The 19,872-nt window shown below is 42.8% G+C and overlaps 1 protein-coding gene across 1 annotated transcript in view; it reads right to left on the bottom strand.

Moving 5' to 3' along the window:
* NCEH1 (neutral cholesterol ester hydrolase 1) overlaps nucleotides 1–17,381 on the bottom strand; it is an 82,521-nt gene extending 65,140 nt beyond the window's left edge. Inside the window, exon 1 of the mRNA XM_017889483.1 lies at nucleotides 16,804–17,381. Within this exon, the coding sequence (XP_017744972.1) occupies nucleotides 16,804–16,941 (138 nt within the window). The 5' untranslated portion in view covers nucleotides 16,942–17,381. The remainder of the gene's footprint in view (nucleotides 1–16,803) is intronic.
* Between the last annotated feature and the right edge of the window lie 2,491 nt (nucleotides 17,382–19,872).

Here is a 19,872-nt window from a genome sequence, read left to right on the forward strand (position 1 = left end):
CATGTTCTCACTCATAGGTGGGAACTGAACAATGAGATCACTTGGACTCGGGAAGGGGAACATCACACACTGGGGCCTATCATGGGGAGGGGGGAGGGGGGAGGGATTGCATCGGGGAGTTATACATGATATAAATGATGAATTGATGGGTGCTGACGAGTTGATGGGTGCAGCACACCAACATGGCACAAATATACATATGTAACAAACCTGCACGTTATGCACATGTACCCTAGAACGTAAAGTATAATAAAAATAAAAAAATAAAAAAAATTTAAAAAATTAAAAAAAAAAAAGAAACTCATATACACAATTACATTTAATCCTTATATGCCTTGAAGGAGGTACTGTCATTATCTTCATGTTCACAGATAAGAAACTAACACTTACAGATGTTAAATAACCTGCCCAACTAGTCACAAGTGCTAAAGCCAGGATTTAAACCTAATAGCCATAACCAACAGCAGTACATGTTAAGAAGCTCTACACCTAGGCCAGGCACGGTGGCTCATGCCTGTATCCCAGTACTTTGGGAGGCCAAGACGGGCAATCACAAGGTCAGGAGATCGAGACCATCCTGGCTAACAAGGTGAAACCCCGTCTCTACTAAAAATACAAAAAGTTAGCCGGGCGTGGTGGCTGGCGCCTGTAGTCCCAGCTACTCGGAAGCCTGAGGCAGAGAATGGTGTGAACTCAGGAGGTGGAGCTTGCACTGAGCTGAGATCACGCCACTGCACTCCAGCCTGGGTGACAGAGCGAGGCTCCGTCTCAAAACATAATAATAGTAATAATAATAATAATAATAATAATAATAATAATAAATCTATATCTGTATAGAAATCCCCAAACCTGAAAGCAATAGCAGATTGGCAAGAACAATGGTGACAATAAGAGAGAAAAAGAAATTACCATTGTAGTTTAGTGCAGACAACTGACAAAAATCAGATTTGGACTAAACGTATTTCTCGTGTGCCAGGTACTGGTCCAAGTGCTTTACATATTAACTAATGTTTGATGATGATGACAACAAACAAGACTTTATTCACATCTTGTGCAACCTTCATAACTTTCCAGACTGAGCATTTTAATCACTTGCTAGATCAGCAAACCCTTAGGTTATGTTCTCTGTTCAAGGTCACACAGCTAGGATAGCTCAAAACCAGGATTTTAACACAAGTCTCCCCAATCCCAAAGTCCATGCTCTTAAACACTATGAAAATGCTCCCCAATGTTTGGTAAACATACCCTCAGTTTCATGAGGTGTTTTGTGAAATAAGAGATCTGTAGTCAATTAAATTTGGGATTCATTGTACACTCTCTGTAAGATTCAAAATACATGTTAGCACAGAGTTCTCAAAGGTTATACAGTTAAAAAAGAAATCCTGATTAACTCTGTTACACTTAGCTTATTGAACCATAGGGCCCTATTCAATAGGTAATATATATCTTTTTTCTTTTTTGGACAGAGTCTCACTCTGTCATCCAGGCTGGAATACAATGGTGTGATCTCGGCTCACTGCAACCTGTGCCCCCTGGGTTCAAGCGATTCTTGTGCCTCAGCCTCCCGAGTAGCTGGGACTACAGGTGCCCCACCACACCCAGCTAATTTTTTGTATTTTTTTTTTTTTTTCAGCATAGACGGGGTTTTGCCATGTTGCCCAGGCTGGTCTCGAACTCTTGAGCTCAGGCAATCCACCCGCCTTGGCCTCCAAAAGTGCTAGGGTTACAGGTGTGAGCCACAGCACCCAGCCAATATACATCTTTAAAGCAAATACTGAGGCCATTGGCCTGAGGTTGTCATTTTAACTAGAGCCCCTAGGTAAGCAGGCCAAAACCCAATTCAACATAAACAGTAAAATAAAACTTAAGCTTAACCTATCAGAAACCACTAACTGACCTCTAGCCACTGGATCATATCCAAATAAGGCAAAATGCCTAGCTGTAGCCAATCAAGTACTTTCTCTACCTCTCTTGGTGTTTGGTCTATAGAATCTTGCTGTTCACCCTGCAGAGTACAGCTCTCTTGGCTCAAACTGTTACACATTTTGTCTCAAGTTTCTTTTTTAAAAAACAGTATTAGCAACCTCCAGGACTAAAATTTGTAAACACATAATACACTTTTTCCCTATGTGATGCATTCTTAATGTGGATCATACAACTAGCCACAAAAGAGCTGAGAGTGGAGGGAGAAGAGGGAGAAGGGGAAGATAGAAGATTGAACGACCATAACAGGAGACTGCTGAATACAGCTGAAAGAGCTATGGGGTCCAGCAGACCTTGTTCACAGCCAACTTCACTAAGCAGGCCCATGTCTCTGAACAAGTTACTGAACTTTGTTGAGCCTCTATTTCCTTTCCTATCAAATGAGAACATTAACTACTATTTTATAAAGTGGTTGTGTTTATAATTCTGCAAATGCATCTATTACTATGTAGATATCCGCCAGCAATCTTTTTTTTTTGAGACGGAGTCTCGCTCTGTCGCCCAGGCTGGAGTGCGGCTGGCGCGATCTCCCTCACTGCAAGCTCCGCCTCCCGGGTTCACGCCATTCTCTTGCCTCAGCCTCCCGGTAGCTGAGGACTACAGGCGCCCGCCACCCGCCGGCTAATTTTTGTATTTTTTTAGTTAGAGACAGGGTTTCACCGTGTTAGTCAGGATGGTCTCGATCTCCATGACCTTCGTGATCCGCCCGTCTCGGCCTCCCCAAAGTGCTGGGATTACAGGCTTGAGCCATCCGCGGCCCGGCCCCTGCCAGCATCTTTATTGTAAAAGCTGATCATTCTAAAAGCAGAATTTTTTTTTTTTTTTTGAGATGGAGTCTCCAACTCTGTCACCCAGGTTGGAGTACAGTGCGTGATTCTCAAGCTCACTGCAAGCTCCGCCTCCAGGTTCAAGCGATTCTTCCCTACCTCAGCCTCCCGAGTAGCTGGGATTACAGGCACCCGCCCACCACGGCCCGGGCTAATTTTTGTATTTTTTAGTTTTAGAGACGGGGTTTCACCATGTTGGCCAGCTGGTCTCTGAACTCCTGATCTCAGGTGATACACCTGCCTCAGCCTCCCAAAATGCTGGGATTACAAGCTGTGAGCCTGCACCTTGGGGCCTCTAAAAGCACGGAATTGATTGCTTTGCAAAGAAAAGTTAAGGAAGCCTGGATAATTGCTGTTTGGCCTTGGCTCTCACACAACAAGGAAGAACTGTGTGCAGGCCAGTGAAATGGACAGTGACTGAAACTTGGGGGACAACAGTGACTTTACCTTGGAAATGATGCATATACCCAGAAACAGTGAGATAAACATCTTCCACTTTTAAAACAGTAGATTTCAAAGAGTTCAAAGAAAGATAGTTTTGAGTCTCAGGGCTAGGGACAACATTCATGGGACAGGCAGCTCAGAAAAGGGTCTTAGTCTCTCATGGGGTTTCATCAACTATCCTATTCAAGGGGAAAAAAGAAGGGCAAGATGACCAGGAGTGAACAGGGCACCCTACAGAATGGAGAAAATTTTTGCCAATTCTTACTCATCTGACAAGGGGTAATATCCAGAATCTACAAAGGAACTCAAACAATATCAAGAAAAAAACAAACAACCCCCCATCAAAAAGTGGGCAAAGATATGAACAGACATTTCTCAAAAGAAGAACATTTATACAGCAACAGGGACACATGAAAAAATAGCTCCATCATCACTCGCATCAGAGAGATGCAATCAAAAACACCACCAATGAGATACCATCTCACACCAGTTAGAATGGCAATCATTAAAAAATCAGAAACAACAGGTGTTGGAGAGGAGTTGAGAAATTAGGAACACTTTTACCAATGTTAGTGGGATTGTAAACTAGTTCAACCATTATGAAAACAGTATGGCAAATTCCTCAAGGATCTTAGGAACTAGGATGTTACCATTATGACCAGCCATCCCACTACTGGTTATATACCCAAAGATTATAAATTATTCTACTACACAAGAACATGCACCACGTATGATATTGCGGCACTATTCACAATACGCAAGAACTGGAATCAACCCAAATGTCCATCTGTTACCGACTGGATTAAGGAAAAAAATGTCGGCACATATCACCCATGGAATACTCATGCAGCCATAAAAAAGGATGAGTTTGCGTTCCTTTGTTAGGGACAGGATGCAGCTGAAACCATTCATTCTTAGGCAAACTGTCACAAGAGAAGAAAAACAAACAACCGCATGTTCTCCCCACCTCCCATAGGTGGGACCTGAACATGGAGATCACTTGGACTCGGAAGGGGAACATCACACACTGGGGCCTATCATGGGGAGGGGGGAGGGGGAGGGATTGCACTGGAGTTAACATGATATAAAATGATGAATTGATGGGTGCTGTCGACCTGTTGATGGGTGCAGCACACCAACATGGCACAAGTATACATATGCTAACAAACTGCACGTTATGCACATGTACCCTAGAACTTGAAGTATAATAAAAATAAATAAATAAAATAAAAAAAAAGAAAATCCCCAGTGTTCTTTTAAGGAGATGACCTATAACTAACATTTCGTTAGAAACAGACACATAATTCACAACAAATTTGAAAACAAGCAAAAATCTATTAAAACATGAGGAAGTTAGAAACCCAGAAAACAGCGAGGCTTGCAAAACACAGTTGCAAAGGACAACACAAAACCATTTTTGTCTACGTTCAAGAGTCAGAAGCACGTGGAAGCACAGGGCCTGCCCCATGTGACAGACGCAGTAACACAGTGATAATGGAAGCAGAACCATGAATTCCTAATTTCTCTTTAGTTTCTCTATCACGAATGGTTTTCAAACAAAAACAAAAGTCCTAAAGCAGTAAGAGGAAAATTATGTCTATGATAGGTGAGAAAATTTATGATTTGGTGGGGGAGCCTGTACATAAGTAGCAACATAAGCAACATCTAAGGGCCATAAAAGAAAAACAAAACGCTAGCAGAGTGTTGAGAAAGAAATTAAGGCGGAGGCAGGGCAGTGAGAGGGAAGGAGATGGGGAAGTTCTCAAAAGAGACGATTTCTGAGTTGGTATTGAAAGATGTGTGGGATATTGGCCAAAGTAAAAGGGTGGGAGGGCATCTGGGACAGAGGAGACAACAGGAGAAGCGTAAGCAGATTCACGAGCTAAACTGTCATCTATGACACAGTGAGGCTGCAGTCAGCAAAATGGTGCCAGGTTGTAGCAAGCACCAAGTGCCAGCCAGAGAACTTAGCACTTTTATTCTACAGGAGATAGGAAGTGTGGGTGGGGTGGAGGAGTGGCAACTGGAGGATTAACAGTCAGACTGGAGCACTCAGGGTTGGTAACAAGGGATCATTTCACAACCTTGACGTGATTAGGCCTAATGTGTGCAAGTCAAATAAATGCAGCCTGAGCATCCGTCCTGGTTCGACTGAGAATCATTCAGGTTTAAAACCATTGTCCTGAGCCAGGCATGGTGCCTCATACCCATAATCCCAGCACTTTGGGAGGCTGAGGCAGGAGAATCACTTGAACCCAGGAGTTTAAGACCCACCCTGGCAATATAGGGAGACCTCGTCTCTACAAAAAATACAAAAATCAGCTGGGCATGGTGGTGCGTGCCTGTGGTCCCAGCTACCTGGGAGGCTGAGGTGGGAAGATTGCTTGAACCTGGGGAGGCAGAGGTTGCAGTGAGCCAAGATCATGCCACTGCACCGCAGCCTGTGCCACAGAGACCCTGTCCCAAAACAAAGAAAAAAAACACTGTTGACCTAGCATGATTATTAATAACAGTCACTGCTACTCTCAAAGATGTCCTGGTTTGGACAATAAATTATATGGCTACCTAAATACATGTAACTTGGGGACTATCTATCTGTGTTTAATATCAATGATAATAGACATACATTTTAAAAGTTACAAACCAGGGAAAGGTGAGCTTCCCAACAGGTATTCTACAAATGGATTACAGGTGGGGCACTAGCTATCAATGTTTAAATATTTTATAGAGGTAAAAACTTAAAGCCATTTTGTCTAACTATACAGAGTTGAATAGTTGGCATCAGAGTTGGCATTCTATTTGAGAACCATTTGTGTAACTCTTTATAAATCTTGTGAATTCTGTTATTCAAGCTCATACAGATTCCCCGAAAATTGCTTCCAGAATCCCCAGTATACAACACAAATGTAACTGTTTCTGACACGAAAAATAGTAAGAAGCACTGATGTAGATTAATTGTGGGAGCTCAAAAAAATAAAGAAATCAGGACAAAAAATTCACTAGTGACTAAGTTATCATGAGTGTCCTCACAGCATAGCCCAGCAGGGAGGGCATGAAACTAAGGGACCATGAATTTCTATTGTAGTTCCCATTTCGCCAGTACAACCGATCACAGGTTTTAAAAAAAAATTTTTTTTAAGAGACAGGGTCTTGCTCTGTCACCCAGGCTAGAGTGTAGTGGTGTGATCATACACCACAGCCTTTACCTCCTACGCTCAAGAGGTCCTCATTCTCCCCAGTAGCTGAGATTATGTGCCACCACATCCAGCTAATTATTTTTTGCAGAGACAGTCTTACTTTGTTGCCAAGGTTGGTCTTGAACTCCTGGCCTCAAGGGGCCTCCTGCCTTGGGATTACAGGTGTGAGCCACTGTGCCTGGCCCTGATCATATGATCTTGATGATGTCCTTGACTCTTTCTGAACCTCAAGTTCCCTTAGCTGACAAATGGAAATAACAATGGCAACGAGTCATTTATTGAAAAAATGAAAAGAGGTGATATTAGTAAAAACCTTCATAAAATCTAAAGTACTTTATAAATATGAGGTATGCTAAAAAGTTATGTTCTTTAAGGTCTCATTTCTTTCAGGGATAGCCTCTTTTTCCACTTGTCACTGGTGTCCCTCAGGGGCACCCTTGGTAGAATCCCCCAGATCTTTCTCTCACTCCAAACACCTTTGTTTCAACTACTTCTGCCACTATCCATTTGCCGACCACTCCCAAATCCGTATCACCAGCCCAGCTCTGTCTCCTGAGCTCTGGATCTGTATATGCAGCTGTTTATGAACAGCTATCCTTGACTAGTCAGCTGACATTTCAAAACAGGGTCCCAAACTGTATACCTTCACCCCTAGGTCTGCTCTTGCTCCCAAATCAGGGTCATGGTCCCCATTCACCCAACTATTCCAGAATCTGTCCCAGGAGTCATCTTTGACTCCTTCCTCTCCACTGCTCCATACTCTCCCCTCCAACAGCAGCTCTGATCAGCTGTCTTCCAAATCAGTCCCACTTCATTAGTTCATGCTCTCACCTGAATTAGCACTTCCTAAACGGTCTTTTGCCTTTTTTTTTTTTTTTTTAAGATGGAGTCTCCCTGTATTGCCCAGGCTGGAGTGCAGTGGCGCAATCTTGGTTCACTGCAACCTCCACCTCCCGGGTTCAAGCGATTCTCCTGCCTCAGCCTCCTGAGCAGCTGGCACTACAGGCGCACGCCACCACGCCCAGCTAGTTTTTTAACATATATATATATATTTAGTAGAGACGGGGTTTCACCATACGGGCCATGGCTGGTCTCAAACTCGTGACCTTGTGATCCGCCTGCCTAAGCCTCCAAAAGTGCTGGGATTACAGGCGTGAGCCACCGCGCCTGGCCCACTTTTGCTTTCTTACATTCCAGTGTCTACACTGCCACTGTGAAGGACTATTCTAAAACACAGTTTTGAGCATGTGACTTCTCTGCTAGAAGACTTTCACTTGCTCCTTTCTTGTCCACAGAGCTCTTCCTCACCTGACTGGTGCTTCCCTTCTGCCTCCCTCTCTAACCTTTGAACTTGAAGCTTCAGTCAGTCTAAACCACTTGTAGTTCCTCAGCTATACCATCCTCTCCCACTAGAACCTTCACATACTGCTGCTTCTGGCTGGAATGCCCCTTTCACCCATCTCTTCTCTGGTTTCTATTATAAGGAAATCTAGCACAAATCTAAACTCCTGAGTTCAGGAGTAACACAGGCTGGAACTGAATTCAGTCATATAAACTGTGTCACCTTAAGCAAGTCACTTTTCTTTGCATTTCAGTCTCCTCCTTTGTCACATTAAGAACACCTGCCTGATTGTATTACCATGGGCTAAACTAACTGCACACAAAGCACATAGCACAGTATCTGCCACAAAGTAAATGCTCACTATATGCTCAATAGATGTTATTTTTACTGTAAGCACTCAACCTTGACATCTCAGATTAGACACGTTTCCCCAGTGCCCAGGTCCACTTTAGATGTTTTTTCCAAGACTCTTGCAGCAACCCACAGATGCCTCTATCATAATTCTCCTTCCATCATTCAAGCACCCATCTTATCACTGGCAGTTGGTTTATCACCCCTCACTTGACTGTAAGCTTCTCAAGATTAGGTATCTGCCTTACACATTTCTGTTTTGCCAGACCAGCCCCTTGCCTTTGTGTTCAGTTAACGTTTATTTAATACGTGATGACTTCTAGGGTTTTCATTTTATTAAACACTGAAAGACAGCTTGTTAAAATTTCATATGATGAGACACCTTTGATTAGGCAGGCAATATAGTCCAGTTTTTCACTTGAAAATTCAATTACAGGTAAGCATGGTGACTCATGCCTGTGATCCCAGCACTTTGGGAAGCCAAAGTGGGAGGATCACTTGAGCCCAGGAGTTTGAGAACAGCCTGGGCAACATAGCAAGACTTTGTCTTTCCTAAAAAAGAAAAAAAAAAAAAAGAGCCAGGCATGGTGGCACGCACCTGTAGTCCCAGCTACTCAAGAGGCTGAGGCAAGAGGATCCCTTGAGCCCAGAAGTTCAAGGTTGCAGTGAGCTGTGATCACACCACTGCATCCCCACCTGGGTGACAGAGCGAGACCTTGTCTCTAAAAAAAAAATAAAAGGTAAAAAAAATAAAATAAAGTCAATTACATTTCTTCATTCTATACAAACATAAAATGAAGGAGAAGTGGTAGACAGTTCCCACATAATTTCATTTGGCAGCAAAAATAAATACATGGTGCTCACTTCAGCAGCATATATACTAAAATCAGAACAATTCAGAGAGGACCAGCATGCCCCCTGCAGAAGGATGACACATATTTGTGGTGTTACATATTTTCTTTTAAAAAGTAAATATGGCTTGGCGTGGTGGCTTACACCTGTAATCCCAGCACTTTAGAAGGCCGAGGTGGTTGGATCACCTAAGGCCAGCAGTTCGAGACCAGCCTGGCCAACATGGTGAAACCCTGTCCCTACAAAAATACAAAAAAAAAAAAAAAAAAAAAAAAAAAAAAAAAAATAGCTGGGCATGATGGCAGGTGCCTGTAATCCCAGCTACTCGGGAGGCTCAGGCGGGAGAATTGCTTGAACCTGGGAGGTGGAGGTTGCAGTGAGCCCAGATGGCACCATTGCACTCCCGCCTGGGTGACAGAGTGAAACTCCATCTCAAAAAAAAAAGTAAATATATGTTATTTTAAAAGAAGCAATTGTGCATAAAACGAACATTTAAGAATGATTAACTGTACTTTCACACTTCATAGAAATGTCTCAGATCAAGCTCAAATTGCATGGTAGAGATAGGATGTCCCATTGAAATAATGAGGGTATTTCTATGCTTAGGGCTATATTTGTAGAAGTGCCAGAAAAAATAAAAAGGAAACTATAAATTGGGCATTATCTTACACACCTGGTAGCTGAATCAATCTGATCTTAATTTTTCATAGGTACTATCTGCAGAGACCAACTCAGGCTGTTCACCTGTCAGAACTAATACTGATTAAATAATGCCCCTGACATTATTCTTAAAACCTTTTGCTGCCATATGTTTAAAGAAAAATCCTAGCAAACCAGCTAAAAATTGTGGTTAGTGAAGTTACAATGTGCATGAAGAAACAGGCATCATCACAATTTCTGGACAATCATTATTTACTGATGTTTTAAAGTTAAATTTACCTGACAATAGTAAATATTCCAGTTCAAAACTGTTATGAAAGAGGTTAGCACGTTGGAATTCTGCAGTTTCCAGCTGAGCTGTCATTTAAACCACACCCACACAGCCCAAAAGCACATCGTGCACAGAGAATTCAGGTGAGGTGACATTAAGTCTCAACAACTTTGGGGACATTTGGCATGATAAAAATCCTTGATCAACTAGTCCAAAAGCACTGTCACCCATAAGAAACAGGGGAACACGCAGCACAAATACCTATTTCAGCACTTCTTTTACATTATGTCACTGAAAAGATTCATAGTATAAGCAGTAGGAAGTTAGAGAATAATCAAGACAAGCCAGGCTCATGCTCCAAGCTCCCTTGGGACACCATTATTACCTTTAGTCACATTTTCCTTCCATCACTCAAGTGCCCACCTTAACACTGGCAGTTGGTTTATCATCCCCCACTTGACTGCAAGCTTCTCAAGTTTAGGTATCTGCCTTACACATTTCTGTTTTGCCAGAGCAGCTCCTCGCCTTGGTGTTCATTTAATAAGTGACGACTTCCAGGGTTTTAATTTTATTAAACACTGAAAAAGAGCTTGTTAAAATTTCATAATATGACGCACCTTAGATTAGGCAGGCAATATAGTCCGGTTTTTCACTTGAAAATTCAATTACAGGTAGGCACGGTGGCTCATGCCTGTGATCCCAGCACTCTGGGAAGCCAAAGCAGCAGGATCACTCTTTAGAAGAGTTTATCACTCTTCTAAACTATACATTCTAAACTCCCTCCTATGAGATTTTGTAACTACACCTGTTCTACACCTCTCAGCTCTGAGCTTTTTAATAGCTATATATTAACATGACTTCTCCATCCTACTAGACTGTGGTTTCTTCTAGGTCACTTTAGTGTCTCCCCAAAGCTTCACACAGGATTTCAATTCATGTTAAGTCTAGGTAACTGAGCACAAAGCATGCCACTATGATACCTATATCAGGGGATCCAGTAAAGTCTTTTTAAAAGAAATTCGGTTTTCCTCATAAAGCAAATACTAAAATATACATTGATATGCGTACACACATCAATTCCACTTTAGAAATAGAAAAATTATCCCTGGGGGGAAAAGTTATTTTTTTAATACATTTTTTTGTAGAGATGGGGAGGCTGGCACCGTCTCACTATGTTGCCCAGGCTGCTCTCGAACTCCTGACCTCAAGTGATTCTTGCACCTCAGCCTCTGTAAACTCAGCTGATAGCAATAACCTAAGCACATTCTGAGAATGACCCTGTAGGACTGACACACCTAAATGTGTGTTCTGAGCTAGGGAGTCCCCAAGTGCCCAACCCAGTGATTTTTTCCTTATCTATGATAAACATGTGAGTAATCCCCACCATGGAACATTGGGTGTACAGGGGATCAGGGCCCTGAGTTTTGGGTTAAATGAAGGTTGCCAGGTGGAACTCATTAGGGGGAGGACATCAAGTGACAATGCTATGTAAACTGCATGTTTGCAGGCAGTTGTGGTTTTCCTGCCCTGCCTGCCACCACTGTACTGCAGAAAGACAGATATGTTGTCCAGCCTGCTGCCAATGGCCCATTTCTATATATAAAGTAGTTCTTCTGTCCAGCCCATCACCACTGAACTCCTTCCCTTGTTTGTAAGCCCCTAATAAAACCCTATGTTTTGGCTGGGCACAGTGGCTCATGCCTGGAATCCCAGCATTTTAGGAGGCCAAGGCTGGTGTATCACCTGAGGTCAGGAGTTCAAAACCAGCCTGGCCAACATGGCGAAACCCCAACCTTACTAAAAAAGTACAACAATTAGCCAGGCATGGTGGTATACACCTGTAATCCCAGCTACTCCGGAGGCTAAGGCATGAGAATCACTTGAACCCAGAGGTGGAGGTTGCAGTGAGCTGAGATCATGCCACTGCACTCCAGCCTGGGTGACAGAGTGAGACTCCATCTCAACAACAACAAAAAACATGTCTTGTCTGCAGGCTCTGGGAATCTTCTTCAGCCTCTTCAACCTGGTGCCTTCACTACTGACGTTAATGGGGGTTTGGTGCAACAGTCTCCCAAAGTGCTGGGGTTACAGGCATGAGCTACCATGCCTGGATAAAAGAAGTTTTAAAATAATTTATTACTACATGTTCATTGTAGAAAATCTAGAATATACCAATATGAAAACTGAAGACACAACCTTATGTCCCAGAAGAAAAAATCGTATTTTAAATTATATCTTTCTGCTTTTTCTATACAAACATAGATACATGTTTTGATATATAAATAGTGTATACGCTATTTTGTAGCCTTTTCCTGCTTAACACATAGTACACATCTTTTGCAAGTCATTAAACATTTTACAACCTAAATTTTTTTAACTGCCTAGTATCCCCAAATATGAATTTACCATTATTTAGTCTTTTACTGCTCTTAAATTTTTTCTTTTTTTTTTTTGAGATGAAGTCTCACTCTGTAGCCCAGGCTAGAATGCAGTGGTACCTCAGCCTCCCAAGTAAGTGGAATTACAGGCACGCGCCACTGCACCCGCCTAATTTTTTGTATTTTTTAGTAGAGATAGGGTTTCACCATATCATATTGGCCAGGCTGGTCTTGAACTCCTGACCTCAGGTAATCTGCCCGCCTTGGCCTCCCAAAGTGCTAGGATTCCAGGCATGAGCCACCATGCCCGGCCTTCATTCGTTGAAATGGTGCTGCAAATAAAAGAAAAAAAGATTGCTGAATTTTCCTTCACGTTTATTATAAGTGGCAGTGCTTTTAGACTAGTTCAACAAGTTTTTGGTTTTTTTTATCTTTGTCTTATGGTGCTGATGAACAAGTTTTTTAATCCTGTAAAATGTTTCCATCTTTATAGCTAGAGGTTCGCCTATATCCATCATTACTTACCATAAATTCCGTCTTAGAGGGATTACAGGGTCAAAAAATAAACACACTGCTAAGGCTTCTGATGGATATTGCCAAACCGTTCTACAAAAACGTGGTTCTAACATACATTTTCTCCAGCAGTGTACACTTCTCAGTATTTTAACCTGCACTGAGATTACCATTAAAAAAAAAAAAATCTGTCTGCATAGCATTTGGAAATCAGCCTTCAGGACTTCCCCAGACTCTCTTCTTTTGTTCCTCTAGTCTCCTGCTGCCTGGTCATCTAAATTACACCTCTGCCCTTCCCAGAGCTACTTTTGTTTGTGCTTTTCCACTGCTCACGTCTTCTGGTGGCTTTGCTATAACACTGAAATTTGCCTAGCTAGTATTTTATCCCCTTAGGGCCAAAGCATCAACTAATCTGATGAACTAATCCATGCTAATGCAAAGGGGCTCATTTCCAGCAACACGTATGCAATATAACATGCAGTTTAAGGAAAATATATTGTCTACAACAGCAATGCCTTTTATCTTATAGAGCATTGGTTCTCAAGTTTTGCTGCAATTAAGATCATGTGGGGAACTTTTCTATTATTATTATTATTATTATTATTATTATTATTATTATTGAGACGGAGTCTCGCACTGTTTGCCCAGGCTGGAGTGCAGTGGCGATCTTGGCTCACTGCAACCTCCGCCTCCCGGGTTCACACCGTTCTCCTGCCTCAGCCTCCCGAGTAGCTGGGACTGCAGGCACCCGCCACCACGCCAGGCTAATTTTTTTGTATTTTCAGTAGAGACGGGGTTTCATCGTATTAGCCAGGATGGTCTCGTGATCCACCTGCCTTGGACTCCCAAAGTGCTGGGATTACAGGCGTGAGCCACTGCGCCCGGCCGGAACTTTTCTTAAACACTGCTAAGAACATTCATCTCCCAGAGATTCTAAGTAAGTTTGGTATGTGGTGTAACCTGAGCATCAAGTGTTTTTTGTTTGTTTGTTTGTTTAGTTTTGTTTTAAACAGTTCTTAGGTGATTCTAACAGCATTTGTGTTTGAGATGAGTCAGAGAGATCCTAAGCAGCTTCTCCTTAGGGACTATGGGGGAACCCCAACGAAGAAAAGTGCAATGAACATAATCTCAATAATCTGACTCACTGCACAAGATAACGGAGATAAAGAGTAGTAAAGGGTGAAGTATTTGCCAATGACAACAGAATAACATTCACATTTCTTGATGGTAGGCGGCTGACGCTGTGTTAGGAAACAGGCTGAACTTAATCTCTCAAACAGCTTCAATAGATTTTGTAATTGAGCCAATCAATTCAAACTAAAATTATTTGAGTAACGAGGTTGACGCCATGCTATTTATTTACTTATTTATTGATTTGAGACAGAGTTTCACTCTTGTTGCCCAGGCTGGAGTGCAGTGGCATGATTTCAACTCACCGCAACCTCCGCCTCCTGGATTCAAGCGATTCTCCTGCCTCAGTCTCCCAAGTAGCTGGGACTACAGGCAACTGCCACCAGGCCTGGCTAATTTTTTGTATTTTTAGTAGAGACGAGGTTTCATTATGTTGGCGAGGCTGCTGGTCTCGAACTCCTGACCTCGTGATCTACCTGCCTTGGTCTCCCAAAGTGCTGGGATTACAGGTGCAAGCCACTGCGCCAGGCCATGACACCATGCAATTTAGTAGTAGCGCTCCAGGTTTCAACTATATAAATTATTTCCAGTTTATATTTATTTTATTGCTTCAAAAAAGGTGAGCATTCTTACAGATGTTCCCACAATCCACAATGAACCCTTTGGGACAACTAGAAGACTCACTACAAGTACCAGGCACTTAAATACATTACTAGACCTTACAGCAAACCTACAAGGTAGATATTGCCCTATTTTACAGGGAAAGCTCAGGAAGATTTGAGGTGACACTGGTAAATTGCTTTATTGGGTAGAATATGTTTCCATCTGAATAACGATCTTTCTGATATTTCACAATTTAGAAGAGAAGTGGTAAGAGCCATTTCTCTGCAAATCCACTCCTGAGCCACAGTGTCAGGTGAGAACACTGGTTACCTCATCTTTTACTGACTTCAGGTTACACCCACTATCATTCTCAAGCGCCACCTGAGGGTATACTCTGCGGAGGACCTTACACAGCCTTGTCCTTGACGGGTTGGCAAGCTTAGCTGGGAAAGAAAAGCTTTTCTCCAAACCTAGCTTGTCCAAGATTACTTATGATGGAGAAGACTTCTTTGGTGACCTGAAAACTAAGAATAATCTCTGCAGCCAATATAGGAGTTTGACTTTTTCCTGTTTTCCTATGTTTAAGCTATTGTAGAAGACCATTAACCCACCCAGGTAAACACCAAGTAAACATCACTGTTCCTCAATCTTTGAAGGGTATTACTTTCAAATTACATAATTTCATGGGGGAGGAGAGGGATTGCAGGGCTTCCTACACCAAGACTGACTTTATTGACACCAGTGCTAAAGAAGGGGATGATCATTTTCACCATGTCAACATTATAGGAAGCAGGAGGAAAGGAAGGGGGGCAGAGGTCTATAGTTTCATAGACCTTTCGTAAGTGAGAAAAAGAGCTTTGGAGATGAGAATGTGGCTGAATTCAGGAAAAGCAAATCCATGTTAGGAATGTGCTACAATAGCTACAATACCCTAGTAAGGGGACTTTTCACAGGATAAAGCCCCACAGATTATGTAATTCTACACATAGTGAATGGACAGGGAATAGGAATATAAACCCTCTGGGAAAAATCATGATTTTTTAAAAATCAGCTTTCTCAGGTTGAAATGATTTTTTTCCTCTTTCTCTAGTTGTCATTTCTGAAAGAAGGAGTTTATAAAAATATTCTGAGATTAAAGCCCAAGGTTGTGAGGAGGGAGGAGGCTTAGTTTTGGAGAAGGTTAGAGTTTAGATAGAGCAGGCTGCTCAGAAATACTGTCCAATCAGAGGGCTCAGCCTTGGCTGCAGACTGTAGTTTAGATTTTAGATTCTCTGACACTAAAAATAATGCCTCTTACCATGGAATAAACCAGAGACAGTTACATTTTCCTGTCCATGGGAGGAATGAACACACACCCATGATACAGTGGAGAGAAATGCTACCCTCAGAGAAGTGAGGTTAAGGCAGGTAACCTCACTCAGGAAAAGGTTATCTGACAGCCAAGGACATAAAATAAATGCTGTAGGGCAAGCAGAAAACATGCATCATGCACAACCAGGGCTGGCCTGCCCTCCTCCCCACCGTCCCTTTCAGACCACCCAGACCCTCCCAGTTCACACGTTCTTGGGCCTTGAGCTGAGAAACCTGACCTCATTGGGTGACAACGCCCCTCCTCAACCATCTCTTTCGGCCAGTCCCAGCCTCCCCCCCTTTCTTGGGCTGAACTGAGATCTGCCTCGGGTGAAACGAGAAATCCCTACGGCTCCTCAAGTGCTTGGATGGAGAGCCCTGCCTGCTGTGTCCCGAAACGGAGCGCTCCACAGCCTGGGGACAATGGGAGACTGCCCTTGCCTGCTTCTGCTTCTAAGGGGGCTGCATTCCCAGGAACCAGAGCCTGCTTTTCCTGAGCTGTCCTAAAAACATTTAACTCACTCTCTGCCGGCCCCTATGGGAGAACGACAGTGTGGGGAAAGATGGTTTATAAAATGCTGAAGGATTTGCCTTTTGACGTTGCAAACCAAGGAAGAGGAAGATATTTAGGACAGATGAAGGTTTAAACAGTTGTCATATTCTATTCAAGCACTTCTTCCCTGTCACAAAGGCAGACGGGGAAATGTAGATCTAGCCCGCTGCTAGCAAGGAGGCGAATGCGATACCCTGAAAATTCCCGATTGGACCACCTTAAAAAGCGATAGTCTCAATGCATTAGGAAAAACCTGCGTTTTCGTCGAAACCGGCGGAGGAATTTTGTATCCCCTTCAAATATTGCGTAAGAGGAGGAAGAGAGAAACAGCGCTGGGCTGCACCTCACCACTTGCTGTGCACCCCGGAAAGTGGCGTCCAGCAGCATCAGCTTCCAGGGGTCGGACACAGAGCCGGGCAGCGGGATGTACACGTAATAGGCGGCCAGCGCCACCAGGGCGGTGAGCAGGACACAGGACGACCTCATCTTCCCCCGGCTCGGCTCGCCAGCGGGTTGGCAAAGAGGAAAGGGCGATGCCACCCAGAGACCTCCGGCAAGTTTCTGCCCGCGGCAGCTGCTCTTTCACGCGTTTCTTATAAGCCCAGGAGCCAATCAGAGGCTGCGTCGGGAGGAAGTTGGAGCGCGGACGTGCCCCCTCTACGGTGTCCTTGCAAAGTGTGGCAGTCACTCCAGGTTTGAGGAAGGCTCTGTCGCTGCGGTGGCCGTAGCGCAGCGGACCCTGGAGGACACTGGTTTGTACTGCATGCGTGTGAGGATGGCTTTCCTCCTGGAGGGTCTCAAATGGAAAATAGTTTCAGTGTGACGAGTCTCTGGACAAAGCAAGTGGGTCATTCTGACTCAGAGTACTGAGAAAGGAAATAAAAATTCTGTTTTCTGGAGCCAGACTTGGAGTGGTTTGTAAGTTCTAGCTGATATATGGCAAAAGAAGATATTAAATTCTTCTGGCTCAAACAATGAAAGACCAGTAGTACATCTAGCACCCACGTCTTGTTTCTAAATCCCATGCTCCAATAAAAGGAACCACGGCTTTTTGACACCACCTCTGGAGAAAAGGCTGATACCAGGGCTGGCGCCGTAAAGTACACGATGAACCTGTTGTGCCAGAGATGCGGAAGTGCTCAAAAAATGATAGGAACTAGTCAAAGGTCCACAGCTGCCAACTTGAAGGGTCTTGTAGTGGCTAAAGCTGGGATAATTTTACCATCAATATGAATCATCATAATGGATTATAACCCATTGATTAAAATAAAACTCAGCAATCTATAGTAATATAAATAAATGAAAGAAGAAAGGCTTTTCTTAAAATAGAATGCCAACTAGTAACCACGGAAAATTATAAATGACTGCTAAAACTAGAGGATAAAAATTTGACACAGAATTTTAGTTCTTCATCAGAACTCTCCACAAATTACTACAAAGGGAAAAAATAAAACTTTTTATTGGAGAAACTTGTGGATATCACCTAAAAAATTCTTTCAGTGGGTTAATGGTAGCAGAAATACATTTAAACCCAGATTTCTTGTTAATGATTGGGGATGAGGAGGGGTGGGTGAGTACTGAATGGGAGAGAGAAAACTTCACTAGCAAAATTTCAACCAGAAATCCAGAAGGAAAACATTTAAAGACCTGTTTCAAGAAAGTGGTAGGATGACAACTCCAAACTTATTGATGAAGGTCTTAAAACACCTAGTATATATAATTATGCATCTTAAGATAGTAATTTTAATTTAATCTAATCAATAGAAGTGAAATAACAATAAATTTGCTTCTGATAATGGTATTTTTAGGAAACAGTTGGCTTCCTCTTCAAAGTTGAAGGAAAACTGATAAGAAGGGCACACTTTCATGGTATTTCAAGCAAGTTCTCTCTCTGTTTTTTTTTTGGGGGGGGTTGTTTTTGTTGTTGTTTCTTGTTTGTTTGTTTTGTTTTGTTTTTGAGATGGAGTCTTGCTCTTGTCGCCCAGGCTGGAGTGCAATGGCATTAGCTCACTGCAACCTCCACCTCCCAGGTTCAAGCAATTCTCCTGCCTCCCGAGTAGCTGGGATTACAGGTGCCCACCACCACGCCCAGCTAATTTTTGTATTTTTAGTGCAGATGGGGTTTCACCGTGTTGGCCAGGCTGGTCTCGAATTCCTGACCTCGTGATCTGCCCGCCCTGTCTCCCCAAAGTGCTGGGATTACAGGCATGAGCCACTGCTTTTAAGTTACTGGTTAAGCTCATAACTCTACGCAGATAGGAATGTTTATGTTTAGGTTTGTGTGTGAGTATATGTGCAGAAAATTAGAAGCTAATCCTTTTTTTTTTTTTTTAAAATGGAGTCTCCCTCTTGTTGCCCAGGCTGGAGTACAATGGCGCAGTCTTGGCTCACTGCAACCTCTGCCTCCAGGGTTCAAGCCATTCTCCTGCCTCAGCCTCCCAAGTAGCCAGGATTACGGGTGTCTGCCACCACTCCCGGCTAATTTTGTATTTTTAGTAGAGACAGGGTTTCACCATGTTGGCCAGGCTGGTCTTGAACTCCTGACTTCAGGTGATCTGCCCACCTTGGCCTCCCAAAGTGCTGGGATTACAGCTGTGAACTACCATGCCCAGCCAGAAGCTAATCTTTATGGGTGATTAGAAATAATCCTGGAGATATAAACCAAGCTGACTATTGGATTTAGTTACATTACTTGCTTTCAGGAAATCTGCAAAATAAATTCAAGTTTTACTTTGTCGACAATATTTTTCTCCTAGATTTTGACTACATGTTCATGAAAACATAGATCTTACAGCAAATGACAAAACCAAACTGAACCAAAAACAAACAAGCAAACAAATCCAAAATCCCCACACCTAACTCAGCCTTCCCTCTTCCACGGGCAGTGACACTCTCAGTGTTATAGATGAGCCTCTTGAGGATTAGCACAGCCAAACAGCTTGTTCATATTCCTCTAGTTTGTAAGTGATAGTAGCAATATTTATTTCTGCCTCTCAGTGAAGTGTGACTTCCCTTAAGCAGTACACTAAGAGATAGAAACTAAGAAAGAACCAAGAAACTGCAGTAATCTCAGATCAGAAATCTGACAGCCTCTGTAGATCTGAGAGTTTTTTAAATGAGACTAATTTGAGATAAACATAAACACCTTCACCACCTGTTTTCAATACTTCATTCATTCAACAAACATACCTGGCCCGCATTGGGAAATAAATAAGTTGTGGCAGGCAGGTCGTAAGGTCTCTACTCTTTGTTTTTGTATGCTTGGAGGGCGGGAGGGTTCAGGGGAGGATATAAGCAAGATACAAAAGGAAGAGCCAAACAATAAAGAAACAAACAAAAATTAATAAGCAACATGCATTAATTTGCCTTACTATGAAGTAATTCTGTGGTAAGCACTTTGAATATATTAACTAATTT

The sequence above is a fragment of the Rhinopithecus bieti genome, unplaced genomic scaffold, assembly GCF_001698545.2.
Source record: "Rhinopithecus bieti isolate Rb0 unplaced genomic scaffold, ASM169854v2 scaffold_18353, whole genome shotgun sequence".
NCBI classification, from domain to species: Eukaryota; Metazoa; Chordata; class Mammalia; order Primates; family Cercopithecidae; genus Rhinopithecus; species Rhinopithecus bieti.